Source organism: Leuresthes tenuis, unplaced genomic scaffold (genome assembly GCF_036924035.1).
Source record: "Leuresthes tenuis unplaced genomic scaffold, fLeuTen1.0.hap1 SCAF_5, whole genome shotgun sequence".
In the NCBI taxonomy this organism is placed as follows: domain Eukaryota; kingdom Metazoa; phylum Chordata; class Actinopteri; order Atheriniformes; family Atherinopsidae; genus Leuresthes; species Leuresthes tenuis.
This window is the reverse complement of record NW_027325359.1, coordinates 4,561,005-4,586,715: the sequence shown is the minus strand read 5'-3', so window position 1 is coordinate 4,586,715 and position 25,711 is coordinate 4,561,005. Positions and strand designations below refer to the sequence as shown.

Here is a 25,711-nt window from a genome sequence, read left to right as displayed (position 1 = left end):
GCACTCCGCTGACATACTTGGGCTGAAATTTTCTCGAGACCAACGACTGACCTCATGCCAGCAATACAATGTTGAAACTGAGGCATTAAGTAAGTAAGTGTTTTGCTCTGCTCGTCAGCCAAAGCTCCCTCCTTCACTCTTGGCTGGATTTTCTGAGACCATGATGATGCATGGCCTTTTCTGAGCTGCAGAAAAACAATTTAGGTAAACAAATTTAGCTCCTACTGCGTGCCACATTTTGTTTTACTCCAGTTTCCCAGTGGTAAAAAATACGAGAAAAAAAAAAAACAGATCACCGTACCAGCAGCCATATACTTCATTCAAATTGAGTGCTTATCTTAATTAAGTCAGTGAGTCTTTTAGTTGTTTTCAGTTATTTCAGTTCAGTTATGTAGAATTCTGTGCAACAAAATGCAAAGCAATGTGAGGTTTTGAAATAAGTCGGACAGCTGAGCACACTGTGACATGCGTGGCAAAACCAAGATTTGTGCTCTTAATTACAAGTACACAACACCTCCAGTCATATTCATACATCTGTTATGACTAGATGTCCTCTGGAAATACAGTCTCAATGTAAGACAAATTAGCTTTTTGCAGCTAAATATGTTTCCAATTAATAACCTTTTATGTTTACAGTCTTATAATTTTGTTCGTTCGAGGGGGAAATTGTTTAGTAAGAGAGATCATCCTTAAAAGAGCTTTGCTTGGGGCAAAAACAGATTCATCATCCAGGTGAGAGGGATTTTCTGAGGGCTTATTGACTTATTGACTACCAGTCAATAAGTATTTGCCAAATACTGCTTGTGTGAAGCCCACTTCAATAGCCTTTTATATATCTCTGCAGACAACAGCTTCTTTTTCCTCATTTCTCTGTATCTCTCTCCAGACCTCTAATCCTGCTCCACAGTCCCCTAGTGCTGCTTTATGGAGGGTAAAGACATGAACAGAGGGGGGAATATATAATAATTAGAAACTCTCCATTAACACTAGTGTTAGTTTACCCTTCCTGTTAAGCTTCTTTTTTCTTTACCCCTTTCTGTTTTCATAAGCTATGAACTTACCCTTATAACTTTTACTCATTTTGTTGTCATTTATCATAAATATATGAACAGACAGAACATTTGCTCGAAATGCAGAAAGCAGGACATTATGACTACACTTCTTTATGCACAAACACTGCTTCAGCTCATTTTGCCCAATAAAAGTATTGTTTTCATATCTTCAAGCCCGTTTTTATTTTTACAATTCTTACTGACAATTACAAAAGTACATTGAGTACAATAGTAGCACTACACTGTAGAAATCATCTGTTTGAATAGTCTCCTACAGAGTTATCAACACTGTGATGCACTGATGCAGCCTAGAAGCGACAATTTAATGGATTAAAGCATTTTTATTGAAGTGCATTTGACCAGAATTGGTCACATTTCATGACTGATCCAAGACAAACCTGACGTTCTACTGACAACAATCCATTTTTCAAGGCACTTCAAGTGTCACAAATCTCAGCTATTTTGGGTAATGAGTCTCGAGTCTCTCTTATCAAAACCCAGGACAGTGGCGGCTTCAGTGGCTTACTCTTGAATCAAGCCTGGTGGAGAAACCCCAGTGTAAATCCCGAGCTGTTCCTGAGTACTGTAAATGCAATTAAATAGCTTCTATCTTTCAAACTGTCGCAATCTGTCAAAATAGGTCTGGCACATTTAAAGCAAACTATAAAGACAGGAGGGCTGGCCACAGACCATTTCACAGTACTGTAAAGCCAACAAAAAGCTGTTAAACTACAGCCTTGTTGCTAATGAAAACGGTGCTTTCTGACCACTAAAACCCCCAGTCTGTGCTCTCGTGCAACAAAGTATAATTGAATATTGTCTTGAAATTGACACCAACAGTACACGAGATGGTAAAATGATGTTTTATTGTGTAAATAAAAAAATAAAAAAAACAGAGTCGAGATTCAGCGAAGGTGTGCACATTGTCTTCATATGGAAGACGATTACGCTTTTTGCAAATCTAAGTTGTTTTGCAGAGGACTACTTTTACAGAAGGATGGCGCGTTGAAAGACAAGAGCATGATAATTCAATACAAACAGAATTAAAAAGCAAAAGAAAATGTGCCAGAGAAGAAAGCGCTCATTTAACAGCTAAAAACAAAAACCTCTAATCGTCCTCCCAGCTTCGGTTGTTAAGTTTGCCCTTATTCTTGTCAAGCGAGTTCTCTCCCCCAGCCTCTGCGTGTCTCTACCGTTTTTCACACACTCCGGAGACTACAAGCAGGAAGTAGAAAAGAAAAAAAGAAAAAACGCAAAGCAGCTGATAAAAATAAGGAAGTAAACGCAGTGGAACCGGACTCTGCAACCTATCTTCTGTTGTTATGTGAAATTAAGTCAGTCGACAGCTCAACCACAGCGAACCACAACGAAAGCACAACATTTGTGCTAAGGAAGTTAGCCGTGAAGCTAATTCTGTCACAGACTCTTAATTACCTGAAACACAACCCATTCACAGAAACAAAGACGGGGAGCAGGCGAAGAAACGGCTGTGTAAGTACACACTGCACACTTGCAAGCTTAACTTGCAAAGGGGGTGGGAAAATACCTGTGGTTTTCTGCGAAGAGGCGTTAAGTTAAATCGTGTGTCAGAATTTATAGCGCTTTTTGTTAGCTGCAGTGGGGAAGAGTTAATACAGAGGGCTTCGAGGCTTCAAGGAGAAGTAAAAAGTGAGGAGAGGGAAATATAGATGAATAAAGCGTATAGAGTATTCAGCAAATTCTCTTTTGATCCCTGCAGAGTGGACTGGAAGAAGGATGAGTGGACACGCAGACAAAATGAAAATAAAGTTCTAAAAAAGGTCAAGGCCCCAGGACACACATCATTTACGCATTTGTCTGTTTGCAGACAGGGCCAGTTCATCAGCTTTGGCTGGTAACTTCCTGCTTATAGCACTTGGCAGGTGATGTCTTTGTGTTGTTGTTGCCCTGGGTGTTGGTCCTGTGGACTCTGGCCTGCAAAGCTTTTATTGTGGGAGTGTTATATCAGTGGGGTTAGTCTTGAGAATCTTGGACTTTACCTTGTGAAAAAATGAGAAGTGTGCACAGAAGTTCTTTATAACCTGTCTCCTACTGTCTGTATGTCTGATTCATACTTTTTTTTTTTTTTTTAGCCATCATGGATCACAAAGACGAACCTCTGGAAGGAGCCATGGGCCTGAAACAAGAGGAGCTGCCCCAGATGGATGGTTCATGTGATGCATGCGAACCTGATGAGGCCCAGCCAGCTACACAAGTGTGCCACATCTGCAGCTTTGCCTTCTGCCCTGTCCATGCCGACAGACATTCCAGCAGCACACATCATAAGCTGATGCCTTATAACTATGAAGAGACACAGATTAATGGTCTGAACATAGACAGAGATGTCAGCGTTGGTGGCAAAGCTGACGATGAGGCTGGAGAAAAGAGGGTCGGTCAAATGGGTGATAATCAGGGGATGGCACCACTGGAAGTGGCAGTGGCTAATGGCGGTGAGAACGGGCCCATCGAGCAAAGAGAGGGAGCCCAGAACGGTTCACCTGAGGAAGCTGAGCCTGGTGAAGAGGCTGAAGGGGCAGAAGCAGGGCCTGAGGCCATGGCTGCAGGAGAGGCTGGGAAAAGGGATACTGTGACAGTAGAAAGGCTGCGCTGCAAAGAGCACGGACAGGAAGGTTCTCTCTACTGTAAACCCGATGAGAAGATAATCTGTGTGGTGTGCGCCGTGCAAGGTGAGCACAGGGAGCATGAGATCATTACTCTCCACGAGGCCTATGTGTGGCAGAAGGTGAGTTGCACACACACAACATGACAGTTTGAAGTGTGGTAGAACAGCAGTGTGTGATTTATTGTATGCTCTGTGTTGTTCCTAATCACGAGGGCTTGCTTTACGACATCTGTAGCTTTGCAGCATAATGCATTCAGAGCATCACCTGTGTAGCTTGCGTTTCTAATTCTGTATCAAGTAGTGTTCCAGTAGCTGGAGGCCTTTTTAGTCAGTAAATCTACTCATTAGGGCTCTGTAAGTGTTCAGTATAATATTTTAAATGCAACAAGGACAAAATGATCTCACGCATGACTTCATTATTAACTTGATCCTATTATGCAGCCACATAAATAATTTCTATGAAAATTGTGAAATGGAAATGAAACATGAACCATGAATCTGCCTCAATGTCCATTTGGTTTTCTGCCAATTATTGGTGTCTTTTATCTTTCCAGATGCTGGTTTTCTTCAGTTATATTAAATAGGTTCAGTGAGTCAACAGATGTTCAGTGCAGTACAATACTGCAGCTACAATGTGTGTGCAACAATATTATTAACAGTTATTATTAATGATTAAATCTCATTAAATCTTAAATGTGCATTTTAATGTCTACAACAGGTTTTGAAACAGTTCGGATGGCAACAACAAAAGAAAAAGATGTTCAGTGTTAAAAAAAGATAAAATGAGAAATTATTAGGTGCACTGTCGACATGTCAGTTAAATGAATGTTATATGAAGAGCGTCATTGCCTCTGAGTCTGGGTGAAGATGGGGAAATTATGAAGAATTTAAGAAATGTCATCGCCTATCAACTTTTTACATACATAACTAAAAAAAAAAAAACACATACCAATGTTTAATTAAGTTGATCTCTGCAGCATTTCGCAAAATGAGGTTGCAAGAATTAGTGAGCACAGCATGGATCGAGTGCCTTATGCCAAGGCACCATTAATGATATATGACACGATTCTGAGCTGTAAATTTTGGCATCTAGATTTGTTTTTTCAGTTCCTTTGAGGAGAAGAACCATTACCTCGTTTTAAACTAAGCAAAAACACCCCCAAAACACCACACCTGCACCATTAACCACAGAGTGGCTCTCAAGTAACGGAGCTGAGACTTGTTACCCACTGAAAAGATTTTGGACATTGTGAATTTGAAAAAAATATGTATATATATTTTGAAGACGACCCCAAACCGGTGAGCTACTGAAACTCTGTGTCAACCATGAGGAGAACAACCGTTTGCTTTCAAAACCGAAGCATTTGTGCTCCTCAAGTTTCAAAACACTTTCACTCGTGAGTGTTAAAAAGCCGATGCAACGAAGAAGTAAACACAAGACTTTTTTTATGATCTGCACTTCTTTACAAGACCGTTATCTTTGTCACCTTTTGCGAACTGCGACACAATTTTGAATCCCATCTTCAGCGCACCAAACACATTCAGACCTGTTGTTGTTGCACAGGAAACCAATAAACAGGCATTATATTATCAGAAGCCACAGCTTAGTTTTGGATAGATATTTCGACCAGCCGAGGTTTTTGTTTGGGAACACTATATTCACAAACTGAATAAGAAACTCCATAATTTGACTCTTGCCAGATAAACAAACCTGCAGTGTTGCAGTCTGCCCTGTGGCAAAACATCTGGAAAACAAAGCACAGCGGCACACTTCAGTGGCTTACTCTTACATCACAAACGCATATGGATTACCAAGAGGCAAAGAAGGTCACACATACAGCCACATCATTTGCTCCAAACCTACTTTTGATGTTATCCTGATTCCTGTTATACTTTATTTATGCAAATTTCCCTTTTTTAGACTTCACTGCATCGCACTGGAAATTTCAGATGCCTGTTTCTGCAATCGCCTCGTTAATATTGTCATAAAAAAACCTTCGAATTACAGTGGTCCCTGTCTTTGAAATTGATTAAGAACTGAGTGAAGTCAGTTTGGTGGTCTTTAATGACAGATGGCACTCACAAATACTTGGCTTGTGGTTTCTTTTAAATTATTAGACGCTATTTCACGCTGGGCTTTACGTTGTGGTGTGCTTGTCATGTTTATTGCTTGTTGGTGCTTTCTACCTGCAGAGCAGGCAGGGCTACGACCTGCTGGGCTACACACAGGAGATGGCTGAGAGGATCAAAACCAAGTGGACAAATCCTGAGGTGAGTGCATATTTCCTCGCTGGGAGTGGCATCATCCCATGAACAAATCACTGCTCTCCTTATATGATTATGCTGGTAGATTTGCTTCTAATTTTGCTTCATTTGTTTTCAGATGTCTTTTAGTGAAATGCCCATATGCCAATTATACTTTGGTTGTCAGATATAGCCGAACAAGAATAGCATTTTACAGTATTTTACAATTTCTGCAGACCTTGTGGCGCTTTTATTAATGCTTATATAGTCCAAGTAACACATGGTAATGTTGATATGCATTTTGTGCAGACTTTGAGGGACTTATTACCTGTTGAGCAGAGCTTGTTACAAAAATATTGATATAAAGTGATGCTTGTCAGTTGTGATATGTTGGATGTGGTATTTTTAACGTTTCGTGTGCCCCAAACAGAAAGCCTCTGTGTTTTACAGGGGGGCCTCATGTGTGTGACATTCATTCTTTTTTATTGTTTGTGCTGTAGATTATTGCATGATTTAGCTTTTTGTAGGCTTCTGTCAGGATATATGAAAAAAAAAAGAAAGAAAAGATAACCAATTGAAAGAGGATTTTTGCGACTTTGACAAGGATCAATTTGTGACGGCTTAGCAGCTGGGTCATAGCATCTCTAAAGCTCCTGCTCTTGTGAGATGTTCCCATTCAGCAGTGATCACAACCTGTCAAAAGTTTCAGCTCCTTGATGGATAGTTCTTGCAAACAGTTCAAGAATGATTTGAGAAACACAGCAACAAGCTGAAGATGTTGGCTTTGCCTCCAAATTCTCCAGATAACAGTCCAGTCGAGCATCTGTGTGATGTGCTGGACAAACAAGTCCTCTCCTCACTACTTGCACCACTTAAAAGATCTGCTACAGATGCCTTGGTGCCAGATTCCACAGCATACCTTCAGAAGTGTAGTGGAGACCCTCAAACAATGGCCAGCATTTATAAAGTTCATATTTTGGATTGAAGTGCTTGAATTGCATCAGTGTTTAGAAATTCACTTTTTCTATTCTATTGTTCAAGCTACTTCTAAATTCTGATTCACCTCTCCATACTCATACCAGTGAGATTGAATACTGATGTTTAGCTGCATCGTACTGTTGGGGGTGCATTGTGTAAAGCACATAGTTATTGAGGAGAGGTGACAGTGATTTTCTTTCTTCCTCTCAGATTCTTTCCATTATCATGCAATGATTATAACCTTATTAAAGCATTTGTGCTGACACTCCTCCAGGTTGCCATCTAAAAAAAAAACCCAAAGAACTTCACATGCAGCCATTTCTCTTGATGTCAACCTAAACAAAAGCTATTCAAAGTGAATTTTCATGACGAGTCAACCTTGAAAACAGTTTCTGTATTTCTATTACGGGTGCCATAGTGGGGGCATGTATTGCTACTGATAATAAAACCTGACCGTGTAGAGTTATGGGCTGTGCAGTGAGTGGTGGAACAGTGAATGTAAAGATCAAGGGAGTTCAGCAGGGGTCTGGGGAATTTACCATTGGCAGTGCACAGCACCTGCTCTCTCAGCCACCCCTGCTGCCCTTGTTCTGCCTTACGCTCTGCTTTTATTCCCCTGTCAGAACCCATCAGAGACCAGTTGCACACAAGAGCATAGCTGAATACCTGCAGAGACATGACCCAGGCACAGTGGCATAATGTAGAAGGTTAATTTTACTGGCCAGAGAGAGAGATAACACTTTTTCTGGCAGCTGGCACCCCACCTAAGTTCATATATATTATCATAGAGAAATATCAATGCAGCCCAAAGGACTTCCTCGACATATAGTCTTGTGCTGTCCCACTGCAGGGGTGCAGTGTGTTTGGCAAAAAGCACTTTCCCCACTTACTCACGGAGCACTGAGTTGGAGAACGTTATGTGGATTTGTCTGCATGTCCTCTCTGAAGTCTCAAATGTCAGCGTTTCTTATTATGCATGACGGGCTACCATCTGAGTGACTACCTCTGGTGAGCAAAGTTATGTGTATGTGTGTGCAAGACCGCAGCAGAGCGAGAATGAGGTACTGGAGAAGGTTAAATTGCATGGTATTGACATCCTGAAGGACTTCAGGGAGGGAGAGGTATGAGCAGCTGTCTGTGAGTAGGCGTGGGGTGAATGAAAGTGAGACATTTTACTATTTCATGAAAATTATTATCAAATCTTGAATTTGAGACTCAGCACACATCAAAAAAGCTTGGAAGGGGCTGTTTTTTTTCTGCCATAGCATCCCCTCTCCTTTTAACAACGGCCTGTAACAGATGCAGTATACAGTTTAGTGATGTCTTGCTGAAATATGCAAGACTTTCCCTGAAAAATATGTCATCTGGATGGAGGCTTATGCTGCCCTAAAACCTGTTTATCCTTGTCAGCGTTTCCAGACGTGCAAGTAGCCACTTACAGAGACACCAATGCACTCCGAGACCATCAGAGATGCTGGCACTTGCTGCAGGAATAGGATTTCTCTATTCTGTTGTGAATAAAATGTTGATTTGTTAGATTTGCAAATCATTATATTCTGTTTTTATTTACATTTTTACACAACTTCCCAACTTTTTTTTGGGATTTGGGTTGTGGTTGCCATGGGTGTCTGGATTGTAAAATCTCTAAGTTCACGATGAAACTCTCCACAAGGGAATAGGATCAAATGCAAAACAATGATGGAGCTGCAATGGACCAGAAATGTGACATAGCAAGAGGGATTTAGATGGTTGTCTGTCCCCATCCTGTCAGCAAGCGTTCCTTCTTGTCAGAGAGCATTGTTTGATATTTAAAGCTTGTTGTGGCTGCTACAGCAGACAGTAACCATATTTACCTAATCTCATGTTTTATTCATTCCTATTTCTGCCACATGGGGTAATTTGTAGGACACGCATTGCCTAAGAGCTGTTCTCCGCAGCAACAGAGCAACGAATGTGATTCCTGAATGCATCACAGCACCACCTGTCAAATGTGCACGTGTGTTCACTGTCTATATCAACTTTATCTGCCTCATAAGATCTACAAGAGCAGCAGACACATTAAAGCTGTCTTTAGAACATCAGAGCTGAGGCAGCGGAATAGACAGTAAAAGGCATGAAAAGACTTTGCTGCTACTGTTAAAATTATTCATCACACTTTTTCTGGTCCTTCTCTCCTTTATCCTTTTATTTTTCCTCTTCCTGCCTCTACCCCACATACCATTGCTCTTTATAGCTGTCGCTGCTGTCCCATCTCAGAATTTTAATTGAATTACTTGGTATCATTGCCCAGAAGGTTCCTAACATTTGTGAACTCAAAAGCAATAAAAAGTTGCCAGGTATTGTAAGTTGGTTATTGAAAATAAAGTTTTTCAAATAAACTCTATTTATTGTGTGTGGGAGAGATGTAAGACAGCGTGAAAGTAAGAGAAAGAAGTGCTGCCTTGGAGGAGGGCCACTCTTGCCAAGGGCAAGGACAGTTCAAATCTATTACTGACTAATGTATTATTAATGCTTTTTAGACCTTTTTAAAAAGGCATCACAATAAAGTGATCTTTGAATACGAAGTAGGATTGGCTGTGATTTAGGAGAATATTAAAAATTTTAGGTAAACTCTAGTGCTCCAAATATTCCCTTTGAGGTCCATAGTTAGTTAAAGTTTGACAAAAACTCTTTCCTCTATTTGGGAAAAAGAAAAAGTTTCCTGTCTCTACATTTTATCATTTCATTGATGCTACAGGGTATTTCGATTTACAAAAAAAAAAAAAAAAAAACGGCAGCCTTTTGCTTTCTTTCTGTCTTTTGAAGTTAGATGAAATTAGAATGCTTTGGTCCACAAAGAGTGCATATGTTATAATGGACTCACTGAACTGTGTGCGATGAAGAGCTCCGGCTGCTTTCATGTGACTGTGAGTTCGTTCAGTTTACTTTTGTTCTGCATTTGTGTGACTCCTCCTGAGGTTTCAGCAAAGACAGGTGACACAGTGCTGTTTCCTCACTAATCCACTAACCTAAGGGCTTTGGTTCCTCTTCAGTTTTTTTTTTCATAAAATGAACTTCTTTATAGCCAGTGACAAATTACACTTTTGATATAAATAGACGGGTAGTATAATATGATTTTTGACTTTTACTCATGCTGCTGAACATGAAAATAATTCCACAGATTTACACACTGCTTTGTGACGTCGTCACGTTTTGACTTTTGCATCACATTTGATAAGTCATGAGCTGTTTATTAGAAACTCCCTGAGGCCTCATTCTCATTCTGTGGCCTGAGCTTGTGACAGTGTAAATGAAGATTAGCACATTTTCAGTTTTGAAAAGTCCAGCGGTAGAGGGTAAGGATCCTAGATCGCAGTCTTCATCTCCCATGCAAACCATGGGGATTTGTTTAGAGGGCATAAGGCTTCTTGGATATCCTGGAGATTGGAATATTTGGAAAAGGAGGGGCAGATTTTCCATCGGGCAAATACGAAAATAGCGCTGATGTGTCCAGTTCTCCAGGCGACAATAAAAAGGCATCACAACAAAGGGAGACATCATACCAAGTGCAACCTGCTCATTTCAATTATGATCAAAGCAGTCTATGCAGAAAAGAGCAAATTAGTGTTCAGATTTAAATAGGCAAACCTGTTGTTATGGAAAACCAAGAGCCCTTTGACACATGTACATCTCCACAGTGGCAATATAAGTATGAATTTTATTCCACTGCAGTGTGGGACAACGCAGGTGAAAATGTGGAGGACAACTCAGCCATTATTATCAGGCATCATTTGAATCCTTTGAAAGTAAGCGAACAAACTTGATAAAAAAATCAAAGAAGGCATTCTGGACGCCTACTAAGTGCTAATGTGCTTTTTTTCTTTCAATAATAGATAATGGCACAAAAGGCAGTGAACTGCAAATGCAACACTTTGTAAGTTACAGTGAGATTAATTTGATTTTCCACTCTGGATGGGAACACCCCCACAAATACATATGCATCAGTGCCAGGAGCAAAGATCATGTCCATGCCTCCCGAACTCTAATTTACCGCTGAACCTCATTAGTAAATACTGTCAGCAATGTCTTCATGATGGAAAAAGGTTTGTGCAGGTACAAAGCTAACGTAAATTTGGCCTGAATGGAACGTGTGAGACTCATCACTGGTAAGACACCGAAGATGCTAAGTTGTGTGTTAGAATTCACTCATCTTCACATTGTAGCTTTGCTGCATGGTAGGACTGCGCTGAATGCTTAGTAGATTAATCCCCCCCTCAAGCCAAAGTTCATGAACTCTGAGCTTCGTATTTGTTATGGAAATGTAACAGTCACTTACTCACTTCATTTTCTAGTTTTCTAGTTTCTAAGTAGAAAAATAGCTAAAGCTTAACTCTTGATTAGTGCTCAGTAGCTGAATGTTGCAACTGCCCAACTAATTAAGTCATTACTGCTACTTATAGCTCTGATTGTATTTATAGAGATGCAAATATTTGCCAGTTAGATTCAATTTAACAGACTTTTGACATAGTTTCTCCTTTAAAAAGGAGTATTTGAAAGGTTTATGATTGTAAGCTCACAGACATCAAACCATGAGCTACTCCTGAAACCTAAAATTCTAGTATCAGCATGAGATGAAGTCGTTAAATGCCTTTTTGTGTTTCCTGTTTCAAGTGTCTGCTGCTCATGTTTAAAATCATGAGGCTTCTAGAAGATTTAATCAGCTTATATTGTAAGTTATTGTATTTGAGGGTTTCAGGTAGAGTAACTTGAGTCCAGAAAAAGAGAATGATAGTTCTGATACTATCTTCTACATTTACTGATGCATTTCATGTCTGGACAAGAAGTTGAACTTGGACTTGTTTGTCCAACACAGCAGTAGCTCATCTATTGGACACGCGTTCGGGGCGTTTATTTTGTTGAAGTAATGAGAGAAAGTAACTCAACACCTTCCAGTTACATCTTAACTCACTCTTTCTGTCTTATTTAGAATTTTTGATGTGCAGCTTTTTCTGTCATACAAAGAGAGTAAAATAAAGGTGTTACTTCACGTGCTTGAATTAATGAGCAATTTCAAAAATCTGATTCCTTGTGCAGAAATTGCAAATATACAATAAAACTGTGGCCCCTGAGGGGCAGTCACTCTGCCAGCCTTTGCAAAGACAGATGATTCCTTGCTTCACTGGAGAGCGGGAGGCTGAGGGAAACAAGATGAAATAGATGGAAAGAAAGACAGTGAAGCTCTGCTCCAGGGAAGAGGGGAGACGGAGCAGCTCATGTTCATAGATTGAAGCAATTAAAACTATTGAGAAGCAGAGATCAAGACGGGGGGCCTTCGGCTGTCTCATGTCATGACAGCATCTTCATTTTAGGTGGAGCCATATCAGTAGGACGGACTGCTGGGAGGAGTCTGTTTATTGAGGTGTTCTAACGTAATGAGTCATAGCTAAAAAGAGCCTCGCTGGGAACAGGGAAAGGAATTAAAAAGGTATCTCAGTGAGCAGTTCAGCCGTGTTGAAAGCCAAACAGATGGCTCTCTGTGGTGAAGGGAGCCCCTGACTTCTCTATCTACATATGCCATGCAGGGAGTTTGCCTCCGGGGGAATCTCCTTCATGTTATCAATTAGCTACTGCGTGACAGAGGTCTGTGTGCTTATTGAAAAAATATTAATGTGAGAAAGCACAAGACAAAGGTTTTGTCTATTTTTTTTTTGTTGTTTGTTAACATAACATAACATGCCATGGTCTCTATTCTTGGTTCTGTTTTGTCTGTGCTCATTATTATGATTCAGACCTACCCTGATGTTATCTATTTAGGATAATATGAGGCAGCCCAGCAAATATCTCGATCTTTGTGATTGGAAAGATTTATTCTGTTTGAATTTGTCAGTTCAGTCATTCACACTTTCCTATTCCCTCTGTCTCTTGTGTCCTGTCTAAATATTCTAGATGTCTACAGAGGAACTAGAAGAATATGTGAACAGTCAGTTTGATGAGCTCCGCAAACTAGTGCGTCTGGAAGAGAGGAGGACCCTTCACCTGGTAGACCTCAAAGAAGCATTCCTCACAGCGTCCGCTGCTGAGAAAATTGCTGAGATCACTGTTGAGACCGAAAAACTGCAGGAAGAGATGGACAACATAACACATCAGCTGTGTCTGCTGGAACAGGCTGAGGGGCAGGCAATAGGTCCTGCAGCGGTAGCAGAAGTCCTCGCAGCTGGGCCTGGGCCAGCCCACAGAGTCCTGGTAAGAAGATCTTCCCTTCTTTTTTAATGTCCTTATTGTGGTTTTTAAACTATACATTTAGTATTGCAGATCACAGTTATTCCAAGGTAGAGTACATAAATACAAGGAATACCATTGTAGTCAGACAGTAAGCAATTTGTTTAATGAGGTTAAAGCTTATACGTTTGGCTACTGTAAAACACACCATTTATTTTTCATATCATCATACTCTTTGCCTTACATGAGCTATAATATAACTAATCTGGTTTACTAAAAGGGAACTAAATAATTTTTTCATCTCAATTAGGTCCAGAAAATACTTGCTTTTGATTAAATGTACGCATTCATGCAGGTTTCCTCATGTATCTAGCATTTGTTTCTGGTTTTTCTGGTCTTCAGAGGAATAATGCTATGCATATGCAAGATGATAACTGATAAATAGTATTCATTTGATCAGTAGAGGCACTATAAGGGCAAAAGGGATCAGAAATTCCATTTCCATGATTTAGGGGCCTTATTTACAATCAGCAGTGTCACAGCTGTTGCCTTTTACATAGTTTCTTAACAACAACCAACTCCCTAACCTGTTCATTGTTTACGTTTTGACCAGAAGTTCTGAATGCTCGTGCACCACAGTTGTGGTTCTTTGGCAGATAAGCCCACAACAAAGCTGGTTGCTTACTGAAGTACAAGGTTAAAAAAAAATCGAGTATATTCTAAACCTTTCGATGCATGTTCAGCGTTGTTTAATCTTAAACTGTCATTTTACATTTATGAAAACCATCAAACTGACCAACAACGGGGGCTCTTGATCATGAGGTTTGAATTGCTTCAAAACTTCCAAATACCAGAATTAATGAAACGCATCGCTTTGGAATGGATAAATGACTGCATGATATCACGAAGTCTGTAAGTTTTAGAAGAGATCAGGAGCAAAAAACAGTCTGATTATTTTGAACTTTTTGCACAGATGTTTGCTGCTGGAAACATTCCTAAGAGCAGCCTTGGAAAACAGATGGTGTTGCTTTCACCTATAAAGAAATGCAAGCATTTTTCCACCTATCACAAAGCTGTTTTTGTTTCTGATCACAAGTTGGCAACATTTTTTTGTAACGTGGCATAATTCCCAGTGGTACTTCATTTTCCTGTGATTTGATCTAGAAACATTGCTGATGATAAGGCATTGGATACAAAAGCAACTTTAATGCTGGTACCTATGAAATGTTGATCCTTAAATGGCAAAAAAGAGAGACTTTTTCCAATCATATTTTATGTTTATGTATAGAAACAGAGTTCCCTTTTCATACACTGACACCAGTAGTTATAGAAACAAATACATCCTGAGTTTAAGTGCAGACTTTCAACTTTAATTTAGGGAAGATGGAGAAGAGTATCGAAATGATATCGCTTAAATATATATTTTTCAGCAGCTGAAATGTGATTTTGCAGCTGACTAGAAAGCTGTGAAGGTGTGAGCTATTCCTTGATTATTTCTTCATCCAAAAAGCAGGAAAAATGTCTGGAGTTGATTCCATGTGAAGCATTTGTATTTGGAAGCTGTTGCTGTGAACCTACAGCATGCAGTCAAATTAGCTCTCATTGGAGTGAAACAGGCTATTTTTAGGCAGAACAAATCCATCAGAGAGATAATGGAAACATTAGGAGAGGCCAAATCAATATTTCGGCACATTTGGAAAAGAAAAAAAATGAATGCAATAGGAAGATTTGCAAAATAAAAAGGACTGGTTGCATCAGAAAGAAAAAATATTTCTCAACATCTAACATTCATGACTTCTAGTGCTACAGGATCTCCAGTGTTAATTGCTATGAGCACACTTTGCTTTGTCAGCTGTTCACGCTTCAGCAAACAGGTCCATTAGCGTTTCTCAGGGAGACTGAGGAGTGCGATCCCCAAGTAGTTGTAAAACAGCCTCTTGTCCCCCTATTTTTAAAGAGGGACTATCACCCCAGTCTGCCAATCCAGAGGTACCAACCTTGACCTCCACGTTATGTTGCACAGGCATGCCACCCAACAGCATCCACTGCCTTTAGGCAACTCCAGTCGAGGCAAGTCTAGTCTAACCTAATCTACGTCTAACCCTCCCTAGTCATTAGAAAAATAAGTAACCTCAACCCACAGTAAAAGGGAACCCTCACCTCACCCACCACAAACCCTTTAGCCACAAAATTTCACAAACTTAATAAGTGTTTCTGAGTTCTAGCTAGTTATGACCACGTCCTTTTTCCATATCAGCCCCAGACATGGAAAAAGATGTGAACTGTCATGCCGAAGAACAGTTCACATCTAATATGTGCACAGCTGATGTTTGCTTGAATGTTAACATGGACAGAAATGCAAGTCATATCCTCACACTCTCATTAAATTCTGCAGCACTTCCCTCCGACATGTCTCATTTGAAGATTGCAGCGAAGGCTTTAACTACTTATAGGCCCTCAAATTAAAGAATCCCATTGGTCCCCTTGTCACCCGCTATTTTTTAGGGAAGAGGCTTGAGTGTTCTCTGGAGATCTTATGCACGACTAGAGAGGTGTTAGTAGTGGCAAGAGCTGGTGTGCAGATTGCTTTCTTGCTGAGAAATTAATCCATGATGGGCCGATGTCATTAAGGCCTTAATTGAATGCCTATAGTTACCCTGTTTGGTCTTATGTGCTCATTATTGCCAGAGTAGGCAATAGACGGTGTTGTTTGGGAACGTACTGTCATTGCAGAAGTGCTGTGTGAGAGTTGAGAGGCTTCTGATAGAGCAATTCACCTAAATGTGCCTCATTTTGTGTATTCAAATTACCTTAAGTTACTAATGTGACGCTTTCTTTCTTTCTTTCTTTCTTTCTTTCTTTTTTTCTTTCTTTCTGTCTGTCTGTCTGTCTGTCTGTCTGTCAGTCATTGATTGATTGATTGATTGATTGATTGATTGATTGATTGATTGATTGTGGCACTGCTGCAGAGTGCCATGCCCACATGCAATCCACTAATTGGCCCAGCTACTCGTTGAAATGCAAGATTATTATGTATCTGTTTTTTACGGTTAATAATACACTGAATCTGGATTTCTTTTTTCCTGCTTTCCTATTGATTTAAAGCATTATTTATATGCCCTCCCTGATAGCATCTTGAAAGCGCTCACAGTGTGCTGCAAACTGGTGATTGTGTAGTCATTTGAAAACTATTGCTTCTCCCACTAATTTAAATTTTGTCCTCTAATTTTACAAATTGGTTTTTGAGTCTGTTGAAGCGTTTGAAAACGTGAATGAATGAATATCTTGCGCTCTTGTGTTCGTCGGCATTTGAAGCTAATTAAATTTAAGGCCAAAGTGTGTTCTTTGAGGCAAACAGTCACTCGGTGCTCTGCAGCCTCAGCTCATCAGCTCTCATCTTGTTTGTCCCAAACATGTTTGCACCTTCTGCTGCAGCAATATTAGTGTTGGTTTTCAAGGTCCACTGCTAAAAATTAAGCCTTTGCATTGGCAAGGATTGGAGAAAGTTTGATTCAGTTCTTTATTTAGCTCATAGGCAAGCATTTAACAAAGGACATCCACCAGGTAGGTAATGAAAACATTTTTTAATCCTGATCCAAATTTGACGTTAGAGCCAGTGTGTGAACAATGTCTGCAGCTAACTTGGTGCTTTGCTCCAGATTGTTCCTCATGAATACACATGAGCACAACTGGTGGATGAAAGTGAAAATTAATTGGTCAGATTTAGAGCCACACCAGCTGTGGACCTGTGTTTATGTAAATTATGTTGCTTATGCCTGTGCAAAGATTTCAAATTTTTAATTCTCTCTCCTCTTCTCCCTCTCTTCGTCATTGTTTTCAGCACAACATTGAAGCCAGGCCAAGGTAAGACTGTGACTCCAATTCACTTTAACGCACAGTTTAGCAGCCACTCAGAGTCCTTCAGTGCCTCCTTAGTCAGGTTCATCCAGCATGAGATTGTTTAATCATCATCTTGCTGAATGACACCCACATAAAACGCCACTCTCCCTATTTATTTTTTTTTTGTACCTTCCCTCTAACGGTTCCACCTGCCAGTTCCTACCTCAAACATCTGACACACTCACTACAGACACATCAAGCCTGCTATGCCTTGTATCTGATCACATGCAAGTCACAGTGCAGTCGAGGTGACAATCTCCCTGATCCGATGAAAGCTCTCCAAAATGGTGTCTGACAGGCTGAAGCTTTAATCATGTGTGCTAGTGTGTCAGTATGCATGCAGTGGTGGCATGACAAGCTGCAGTGTCATTAGTGGGTTCAAGTTTCACTCACTTATACATCATAGTATAAGACATAGTGCATTCTTTTAATCTTATTCAGTCTGTTGATGGTCCCACACACCCAAAAGGACTCGCTTTGGATATTGTTCTTTCTTATGGCCTCATTTTTGACAATCTTGAGCTCTGTGACGCCAGCCTGTGTCTGTCTGACCACAAAGCTATTGTTTTTAAGACCCTCCTCCCATTTTCACCTCCCATAGCTCCTAACTATGTATCCTCTCGTGTTTTCAATTCAAAGTCGGCCGATAGATTCTACAATGCCTTTGTTACTGCACCCTCCAATCTCGACTACCTGAAGTCCAATATGTCAAATATGTCCACTGAGGATTTACTAAATAACTTTAACACCAAATGTCAAGCCATACTTGACTCTTTTGCACCAGTCAAAGTCAGAAAAATTAAATCAACTGGCAGCACGCCCTGGTTACTACCAGAGAGCAAAAGAGGAAATGCAGACAAGCAGAACGGAAATGGAGAAAGGACCATTTGGTAGTCTCATTCCAAATTATGAAGAACCAGATTCTAAGCTATCTAAAGGCAGTAAAATAAGCCAGGTCCACTTACTTCTCCAACATAATTTAAAAAAACCGCCGTAACCTTAGAGTTCTTTTCAATACCATTGCATCTGTAGTCGATCCTCCAAAGCATCAAACTGAAGATACCCCCATGAACTGCCAGAAGTTCTCAGACTATTTTACCACAAAAATAAATCAAATTAAACTCCAATTAGGTCACGTCTCTGATCCTACAAATTCCACTCCTTCACCCCTGCCCTGCAATTCCTCTGCTACTCTTAGGAACTTTAGGAGCCTCTCACTTGCCACTTTAAAAGAAACCACGGCTACTCTAAATCCCTCCTCTAGCCCTTTAGACTGCATCCCTTCTAGATTTCTCAAAGAGGTTTTTAACAGTGTTGGTCCCACAATTCTGTCCATTTTAAATAGTTCCTAGGCCACAGGCTGCATTCCCTCACACGTTAAGCCATGCAGTTGTGCACCCATTACTGAAAAAAACAAATGTGGATCCTACCGATTTAAAAAAAATAAATAAATAAATAAATAAATAAATTTAGGCCGATCTCAAAATTACCATTTTTGTCAAAGGTTTTAGAGAAGACCATCCTCTCTGAGCTGAGCTCTTTTATGAACCAAAATAACTTATTTGATAAATTTCAATCTGGCTTCTGAGCACATCACAGCACTGAATCCGCACTCCTCAAAGTAACTAACGGACTCCTACTTACTACAGACACTGGTGATTGTGCAATTTTTATTCTTTTAGATCTCAGCTCTGCTTTTGATATTGTTGATCACTCTATTTTACTAGACAGGCTTGAGAAATGGGTCGGCATTAGGGACACAGCTCTTGAATGGTTCAAATCCTATCTTTCAGACATAACCTTCACAGTGATCTTGGGAAATGCCTCATAATCTCGAACATGTGGTGTCCCCCAGGAATCCATTCTTGGCCCTTTGCTCTTTTCCATGTATATGCTTCCATAGGGTCAAATCATCAGTAAACACAATGTACAATATCACTGTTACGCAGATGACACACAAATCTATCTTCCACTGAAAACCAGTGAAAAGGGCAATTTTAATAAACTCTTATTCTGCTTAGCCAATATAAAATCCTGTATGGCTCAGAATCTTTTATTACTAAACGAGCATACAAGATTGTAACCGTTGTTTTGAAAAGTGCTCTACAAATAAAGTTTATTATTATTATTTATTATAGTCTTTGCATTTCCGCTATCACAGAACAAGTTTGGTGATCCCACAGGCATGTGGTTACAGGAGATTCAGAAACTGGACCGGACTGATGCAACCTTAATATTTTTTTAGATCCTATGTCTTTGTTTGTATATTACAATATATATTTCACCTTTATCTGTCAGTGTCAGACAAATTGAAATGGATAGTCTTCTGCTACTCTCACACTTATTGATCTGTCTATGAGAAAATCTCTCTGCCTTCTTCACCCAGAGTGAAGCTCTTAGCACCACCTTATAACTCTGTCAACCCCATTAGCTGTTACAATGGGCTTTCATCTCAAAGTGCTCCCCTCTGCAGACACAGACACACACACACACACACACACAGACATATATATATACACACACACAACATAGACACAGTCATCTTCAGGAAATGTCAGTCAATCTGTTCTAGGAACAAAATAAACATGTTATCCATTAGACTTTATTTAAACTGAAGGCTGAGTACCGATAATAGCACTACCATTTGATCCACTCTTGACGGACAACACGCTTGTTTCCGGGAAATAGAAATGGAATTTTTGATTTCACTTTGAGCTATTGATGTTGTGCTGCCTGATTGCGAGAAATGTACTGTATTTCCTCTCTGCGGTTTAATGTGCCTTGCTATTAATAAGCAAGGAAAGCCATAACTTGGTGCAGTGCACAGTGCTAACATGTAATATGTTATTGATTGCTCTGCCTGCATTATGACACCTAAGTTCTGGAGCAGATGGCAGCCAGCTTGGAACTAAGGGTGAGATGCAGCTGATAGTTTGCCCTTTGACAAGGTTGAACTCTACATTCATACAACATACTCCCTGATAGAAATTACTCGTAGAGTAACTCATATTGCCAAAAAATTCAGACGGGGCTGCATCTACACTGACTGATGTTAAAGTAACACACTTTGGGGAGAATTTTTTTTTTCAAAAAGGAAAGGTTGATAGAAGAAAATAAACAAAATATATATATATATATATATTCCGGTCCGCTTTATTTTGTTTGTAGAATGAAAGAGATCAAAGTTTTATGAAAAGTTTGAAGATGAAGCAAACGCATAGGCTCAGTGAAAGCTGGCGTAGGGAGAAAGAAAGAGAAAGAGAAAGAGATGAGAGATTTGAGAGGATCAAGCGACAACTGGATGTTTAGGGTTATGTGCAGTGGGATCCAGACAGCAAATTGATTATGGAGCAGAAACACTAATCCGCTGTCTGAGCTTCATATCGCTGCCGTAGACAGAGCATCCCCACAGGACCTCGGTCCTGCACCCACATGCATCTTCTTTGAACTTGCTCATCAATATGAATCCCCGCTTCCCCCTAAGCCTGTCAACATAGGTACTCCATGCCTGCCAAGATTTGTTGTCCTCTAAAAATAAATCTTTCTTTGCTCCCTGCAACCAAACCATTTCACTGCTGCCCTTAATGAATTGCATTGCAAATTTCTCTTTCATTCTGTGCTTGTGTGTGTGTTTGGTCTTCTTTGCATACATTACATAGTAAAAGTATTCGTGTGCTTGCCTCTTCATTTGTGTTTGTGTGTACATAATTTATCATGTGGGAATGTTGGAATCTTCATATCTAATTTTGCATGCCTGCTGTATGCATGTGTATACTCTGCATTTGTGTGTTTCTAATATGCCCAAAGGTGTACACATCTCACACTGGGATCCTATTTCATATTATCCAGTGCATCTGTTATGTGAATAACATTTCAAGAGAAATATTTCAATTTAACATGAGATTCTTCGATTCCATTTTGTCTTCTCTCCCCCATACCAACTTACGTTTCTTTCTTCTTGGAAGCACTGACACGCCCATAATTCGCATTCGCATTTTGCTGCCTGAGTCCTCAGTGATCACAGAAAGGCATTTTACATCTGGAGTCACAATGCAATTGTTAGATAGAGAAGAGAAGGGTTTCTCAAAGTGTCTACACATTTATAAATGTGCACACTGATGGAAGAAGGGGGCAAAGGATTTACTGCAACATACCTGTAAGCCGCTTTCATGTTGTCCCCTGAGATGTAGTGCTTAAAAGAGAAATAGATGAAAATATAAGAAGACAGTCGAAGACAGAGGAAGACATGCGCGCTATGAATTACTGTAAATTTTAGACATAAATGTATCTGTTCACTTTGGACTTCTGAAGATATCAGTAAGCTAATGTCTGGAAGTATTTCACTACCCTCTGACCTCTACTAATACATGCTTTCAGTGGTAAAGTTTTGGATGTCTTGTAAATAAGAGGAATTCTGGCTGGTGTCTCGGTTGCCATATCAACAAAGGGGCAATCCGCACGTTTACTGCACACAATCTGACATTTCGAGCCAAGAGCCCCAGTAAATATCTCCACCCTGCCCGGAGCCTTTAGGAATATTTATTTTACGGGGCCAAGAACTGTGTTTGTATGTAGATGATTGGAACACGCATAGAAAAATCTGCATATGTCAGCATGCCTGTGTATGTGAATAATACGACATTCAGACAATATGGACGATTTTGCATATCAGCAAGACAATGCCAAACCACAAGCTGGATATATTACAACAACAGGGCTCCGTAGTGAAAGAGTCCAGCTGTTAAACAGTCCTCCTTGAAATTAAGGCATATCATTCACAACATGAAATATTTAGAAGTCATTCATTCGGATTTTTCCTCGGTGAGAGGAGAGCCGTAGGTGTGTAAATGTTGTTCCTGTTTGCAATATTATGAAACCGATACCAAGCCAAATTAGCCAGTATGTCACAACAATGTATTTATTTTATGAAATGGAAGTTTTTTGTAGTTGTATAAGATTAAACGGGGAGAGAACATAACAAAACCGGAGATGGAAGACGTAAGAACCACAAATGTTTACTGTATTAACACGATATCCGCCTGAATCGCTTGTGCGAGAAGAGCGGAAGGTTTTTGTTGACAGTGATAACATCTGCTCTCCCAAAGAAACAACAGCATGAAACGTAATCGCAGCAGTTAATCACGTGATTTGTTTACCAATCAAAAAGCAATCAAAAAGCACTTAAGCAGTAAATCTTTACGCAGAGGAAACGACTAAATCAAGAAAGCTAGAATCTGCGAAACATGTGGCAAATTACTTAGCTGGAGTGATGGAGGAACTTTGAACGCATAAATCATGCACGGCATGGTTGGCAAGAGAGTCTAACACATCTTGGTAGAATGTGAGGTGCCTCATTCACTGCACCAGTCATTCACATCTCAACTTCACTCCCTTTGTCAGGATTGCATGTACACCTGGGATGCGGGAGGATTCCATTTGCTCCATAACCTTTTCACTTGTATGGTTTTTTGCCTTACGAATACACATTGTTTATACAAAGAAAAAGTCCAGTTTCCCTTATTCGAGTTTTTAGGATTACTGTGACCTGGACGACTGAAAATCTACACTGACACACATCAGTAGTATGTTTCACACATGGTTCCTTTATTTTTGCATTTCATTTGAATAAAAAGGGAATTAACAGCTAATTGAAGAAAGTTTTACATTAAATATTAAATAAGAAACATAAATGCTCATAAAATATGTATTAACTCTGTCTACCAGAAAGTTTGATGTAAGATTAATTTTCCTATGCAGTGGAGGTAACTGGAGAGTCGGTCTACATACACCCACACAGCCCTGAATTGAGGTGTATTCAACATGAATTATTCTAATGATCTGTCTTCACAGGAAGTTATGGTTCTCTCTGTCAGTTTTGGCGAATAAAAGCATCCATCAACTTAAAAATGAATTCATTTCTTTAGGTGTAGTCAGCATTGCCAGTGTGTAGCTGAAGATCTTTTGTCCTATACGGCTTTATTCTCCCTTTCCTGTGATCTGCCATTATTGCGTGTTCACTGACAGAGGAGGGCTATGGGGAAGATCTCTGTCTCACTGAGTGACGGCTGAAGACCACCCACAGCCGTGGTATGCAATCACACGAACCCACAAAAGAATGAAGGAGGCTGACAGGGGGGCAGAACGGATTATTTGGGACGCAGCTTATCTCTCTGAACTTCTTGCCCTCCTCTGGGTCAAATAGATGTGTTAAGTGAAGCAAGGAGGTGTCGGCTGAGAGTGGCTTGAGCACATTTGATGAAGCTCAGAGAATAAGGCATGGAGGAAGGCTGCTACATATACTTGAATGAAACATTTACATTGCCTCCGTCAATGGCAGCCACCACAGGCCTTTTGTGAGAAGCAAATATCAAGTGAATACATTTTGGGATGTGCTTGTGGGCAAAACTTAATTAGTTAGAACTGTGATGGTTACAATAAGATGCCAGCTAATGCTTTATTTCTATGAATGTCCTCACAAAAATAGCTATGAAAATGTGTCAACCTGCTCTCCTTTAATATTTCAAAAATGTTTCGCTGAGCTGCATCTGTTGCCATTTTCTTGTTTGTGTGTATGTTTGAGGCTTTTCTCCATCTGTCTCTTTGTCTGTCATCTTGTCACCTCTCTTTTCCTCAGGCCATCACCGTCCCACAGGCGTGAATCTGGGGTCCCAAATGAATGCAAAGCACACAAACCAATCTGACAAATGGAAAGACGCACATTTAGATGATGAGCGACTCGAACATGCATCATTTATGCATATTGTTGCCATGATCTTTGGGATGTCAGTCATCTTTTTGTTTGAGTATGCCGGCAGATATGCATGCGTGTCTCATAAATACTCTCATCAGTGTCTTGTGCAGTTGTAAGAGGAAGACAGGGAGATGTATGTGAGGTGTTCAAAGGAAAATTATGTTTCTGTGTGTGTCTGTGCACACCCCTGTTTGCTTTAGCTTCCAAGATAACTAATGGCAGTTATTCATTTATTGTTCTTTAATATAACTTAGGCTATTTATATAGCTACCAACGTTATCCATTTATTTTACTTTCCATATTGAACACTCCAGATTGCATCCAAACTAGCATTTTCTTCAAATGTGTTTTGTAAAGACTTTTTTTTCAGCCAGGGTTAATTCCCGACATAGTTTTTCATTTAGTCATTTAGTTGGTCTGTTCATTCTTCTTAATTCCTCTGTTTATCTCTCAAAAAAGTTGAAGAAGAAAAAAAACATCAGTCCAGAACAGTCTTTTCCTGAGTTAAGTTATGAGATGCAGCTTTCTCCACGCAAACTTATTTAATCTAGACATTATAAGACAACTAAAACGAGTACATGGGCAATTAGAAACAAAACATGTAATTTCCTTATACACATGCTGTTAATTCCAACGTGGTCTCAATAGAATCTATTAATCAAATCAGAAAAGAGCGAAATTGAACCTGTTAAAGTTTAACCATCTTCATCAAATCGCATTATTCGATATTTCTCAGCGTGTTTTTGGTTCTCGTTTCTGAGTGCATGTTTATTGAATATAGCAACATGTAGTAAATCCAACTGTTAACATTCTTGAGCAGTCTGATTTTGTGAACATTTATATTGGTAACACGGTCTAAGAATGCCACAGAGATGTCTTAAAGTGTAAAGTCTCTAAATCAATGAAATTGTGAGCACTCAATTTCTCGGAATCCTGTTAGAACCCAAACCTGCCCGTGCTGTGTGATTTCTCATGAGCAAACAGAAAAAGAACAGAATTGTGTGTTAAAGTAGCGAGAATCATGATGTATACCAGCAGTCAAAATGCTAAAGAGGAACTGACGGGAAGGCCATTGCAGGTCTGTATGTATTTTAAAACAGAAGCCTGTCTTCTGTGGGGATTGCCTCCTGATCAGTTCCATCTTGAGGATTTTGACCTACGCCACAGCTGTAGAAGACTTGGAGTGGATTTGTGTTGTTGTTCACTCCATGTCGTATAGCTTTATAAGGTCTCAGTGCACAGAATATGAGTGTACTCCTGCTGCTCATTTTCTGTGATGGATGCAAAGATATGAGTACTCTATGGGTGTTGTGTGTTTTGTTAGCGATCCCAGAGAGCATATAGTCTGCATTAGGTGTCTGAGATGCATCCCAGACTCTAGTGTGCCAGCATTAGGTTATTGCTGTGTTTGTGCTGATGCTCTGAGCCTCTAATACCTATGAATAATGGATTGTTAATCCATGTAGGTATGCCACATCTCTCTTGTCTTTCTGCTGCCGATGTCGGGAGAGGGAGGAGAACACAAATGTTGCACTAGTCTTAAAAAGTTAAAAGATCTCTGCCAATGTACAATTTGTTACGGTGAGATCGTCAGTTTTGTTCTGCTGTCATTGAAAAGCAGATGAGATAGATTTAATATTTTAACAAGGAGCACCATAGGAGTCTTTGAATATCTGCATTTCCTGAGCTTTGCCTTTAATGTCTAAATAAAGACTTGATTTAACTGAGAGTCATGGTTGCAATTCATATTTTACGAATAAGGCAAAGCTCTTGTTGAAATTCTGAGAATTCTACATGTTAGCGTTGGTTTAGTGTGTTGTAATGAAGCAACATTTCCATCAAAGACAATTGTAAGGGAATATTTGTCTCGTTGGATTCTGGAAATGAAACTGAGCGGAGCTAGAGTGTAACCAGGCGGAGACGAGATGAGCATAAGGTGTTGCGTAT

At 39.9% G+C, this 25,711-nt stretch overlaps 1 protein-coding gene across 1 annotated transcript in view; it reads left to right on the top strand.

The window, feature by feature from the left end:
• The first annotated feature begins 2,280 nt into the window (after positions 1-2,280).
• The window catches only part of trim44 (tripartite motif containing 44), a 38,494-nt gene continuing 15,063 nt past the window's right edge, over positions 2,281-25,711 (top strand). Inside the window, exons 1-5 of the mRNA XM_072385532.1 lie at positions 2,281-2,543; positions 3,164-3,813; positions 5,887-5,964; positions 12,841-13,137; positions 16,955-16,977. Of these exons, the coding sequence (XP_072241633.1) occupies positions 3,169-3,813; positions 5,887-5,964; positions 12,841-13,137; positions 16,955-16,977 (1,043 nt within the window). The 5' untranslated portion in view covers positions 2,281-2,543; positions 3,164-3,168. The remainder of the gene's footprint in view (positions 2,544-3,163; positions 3,814-5,886; positions 5,965-12,840; positions 13,138-16,954; positions 16,978-25,711) is intronic.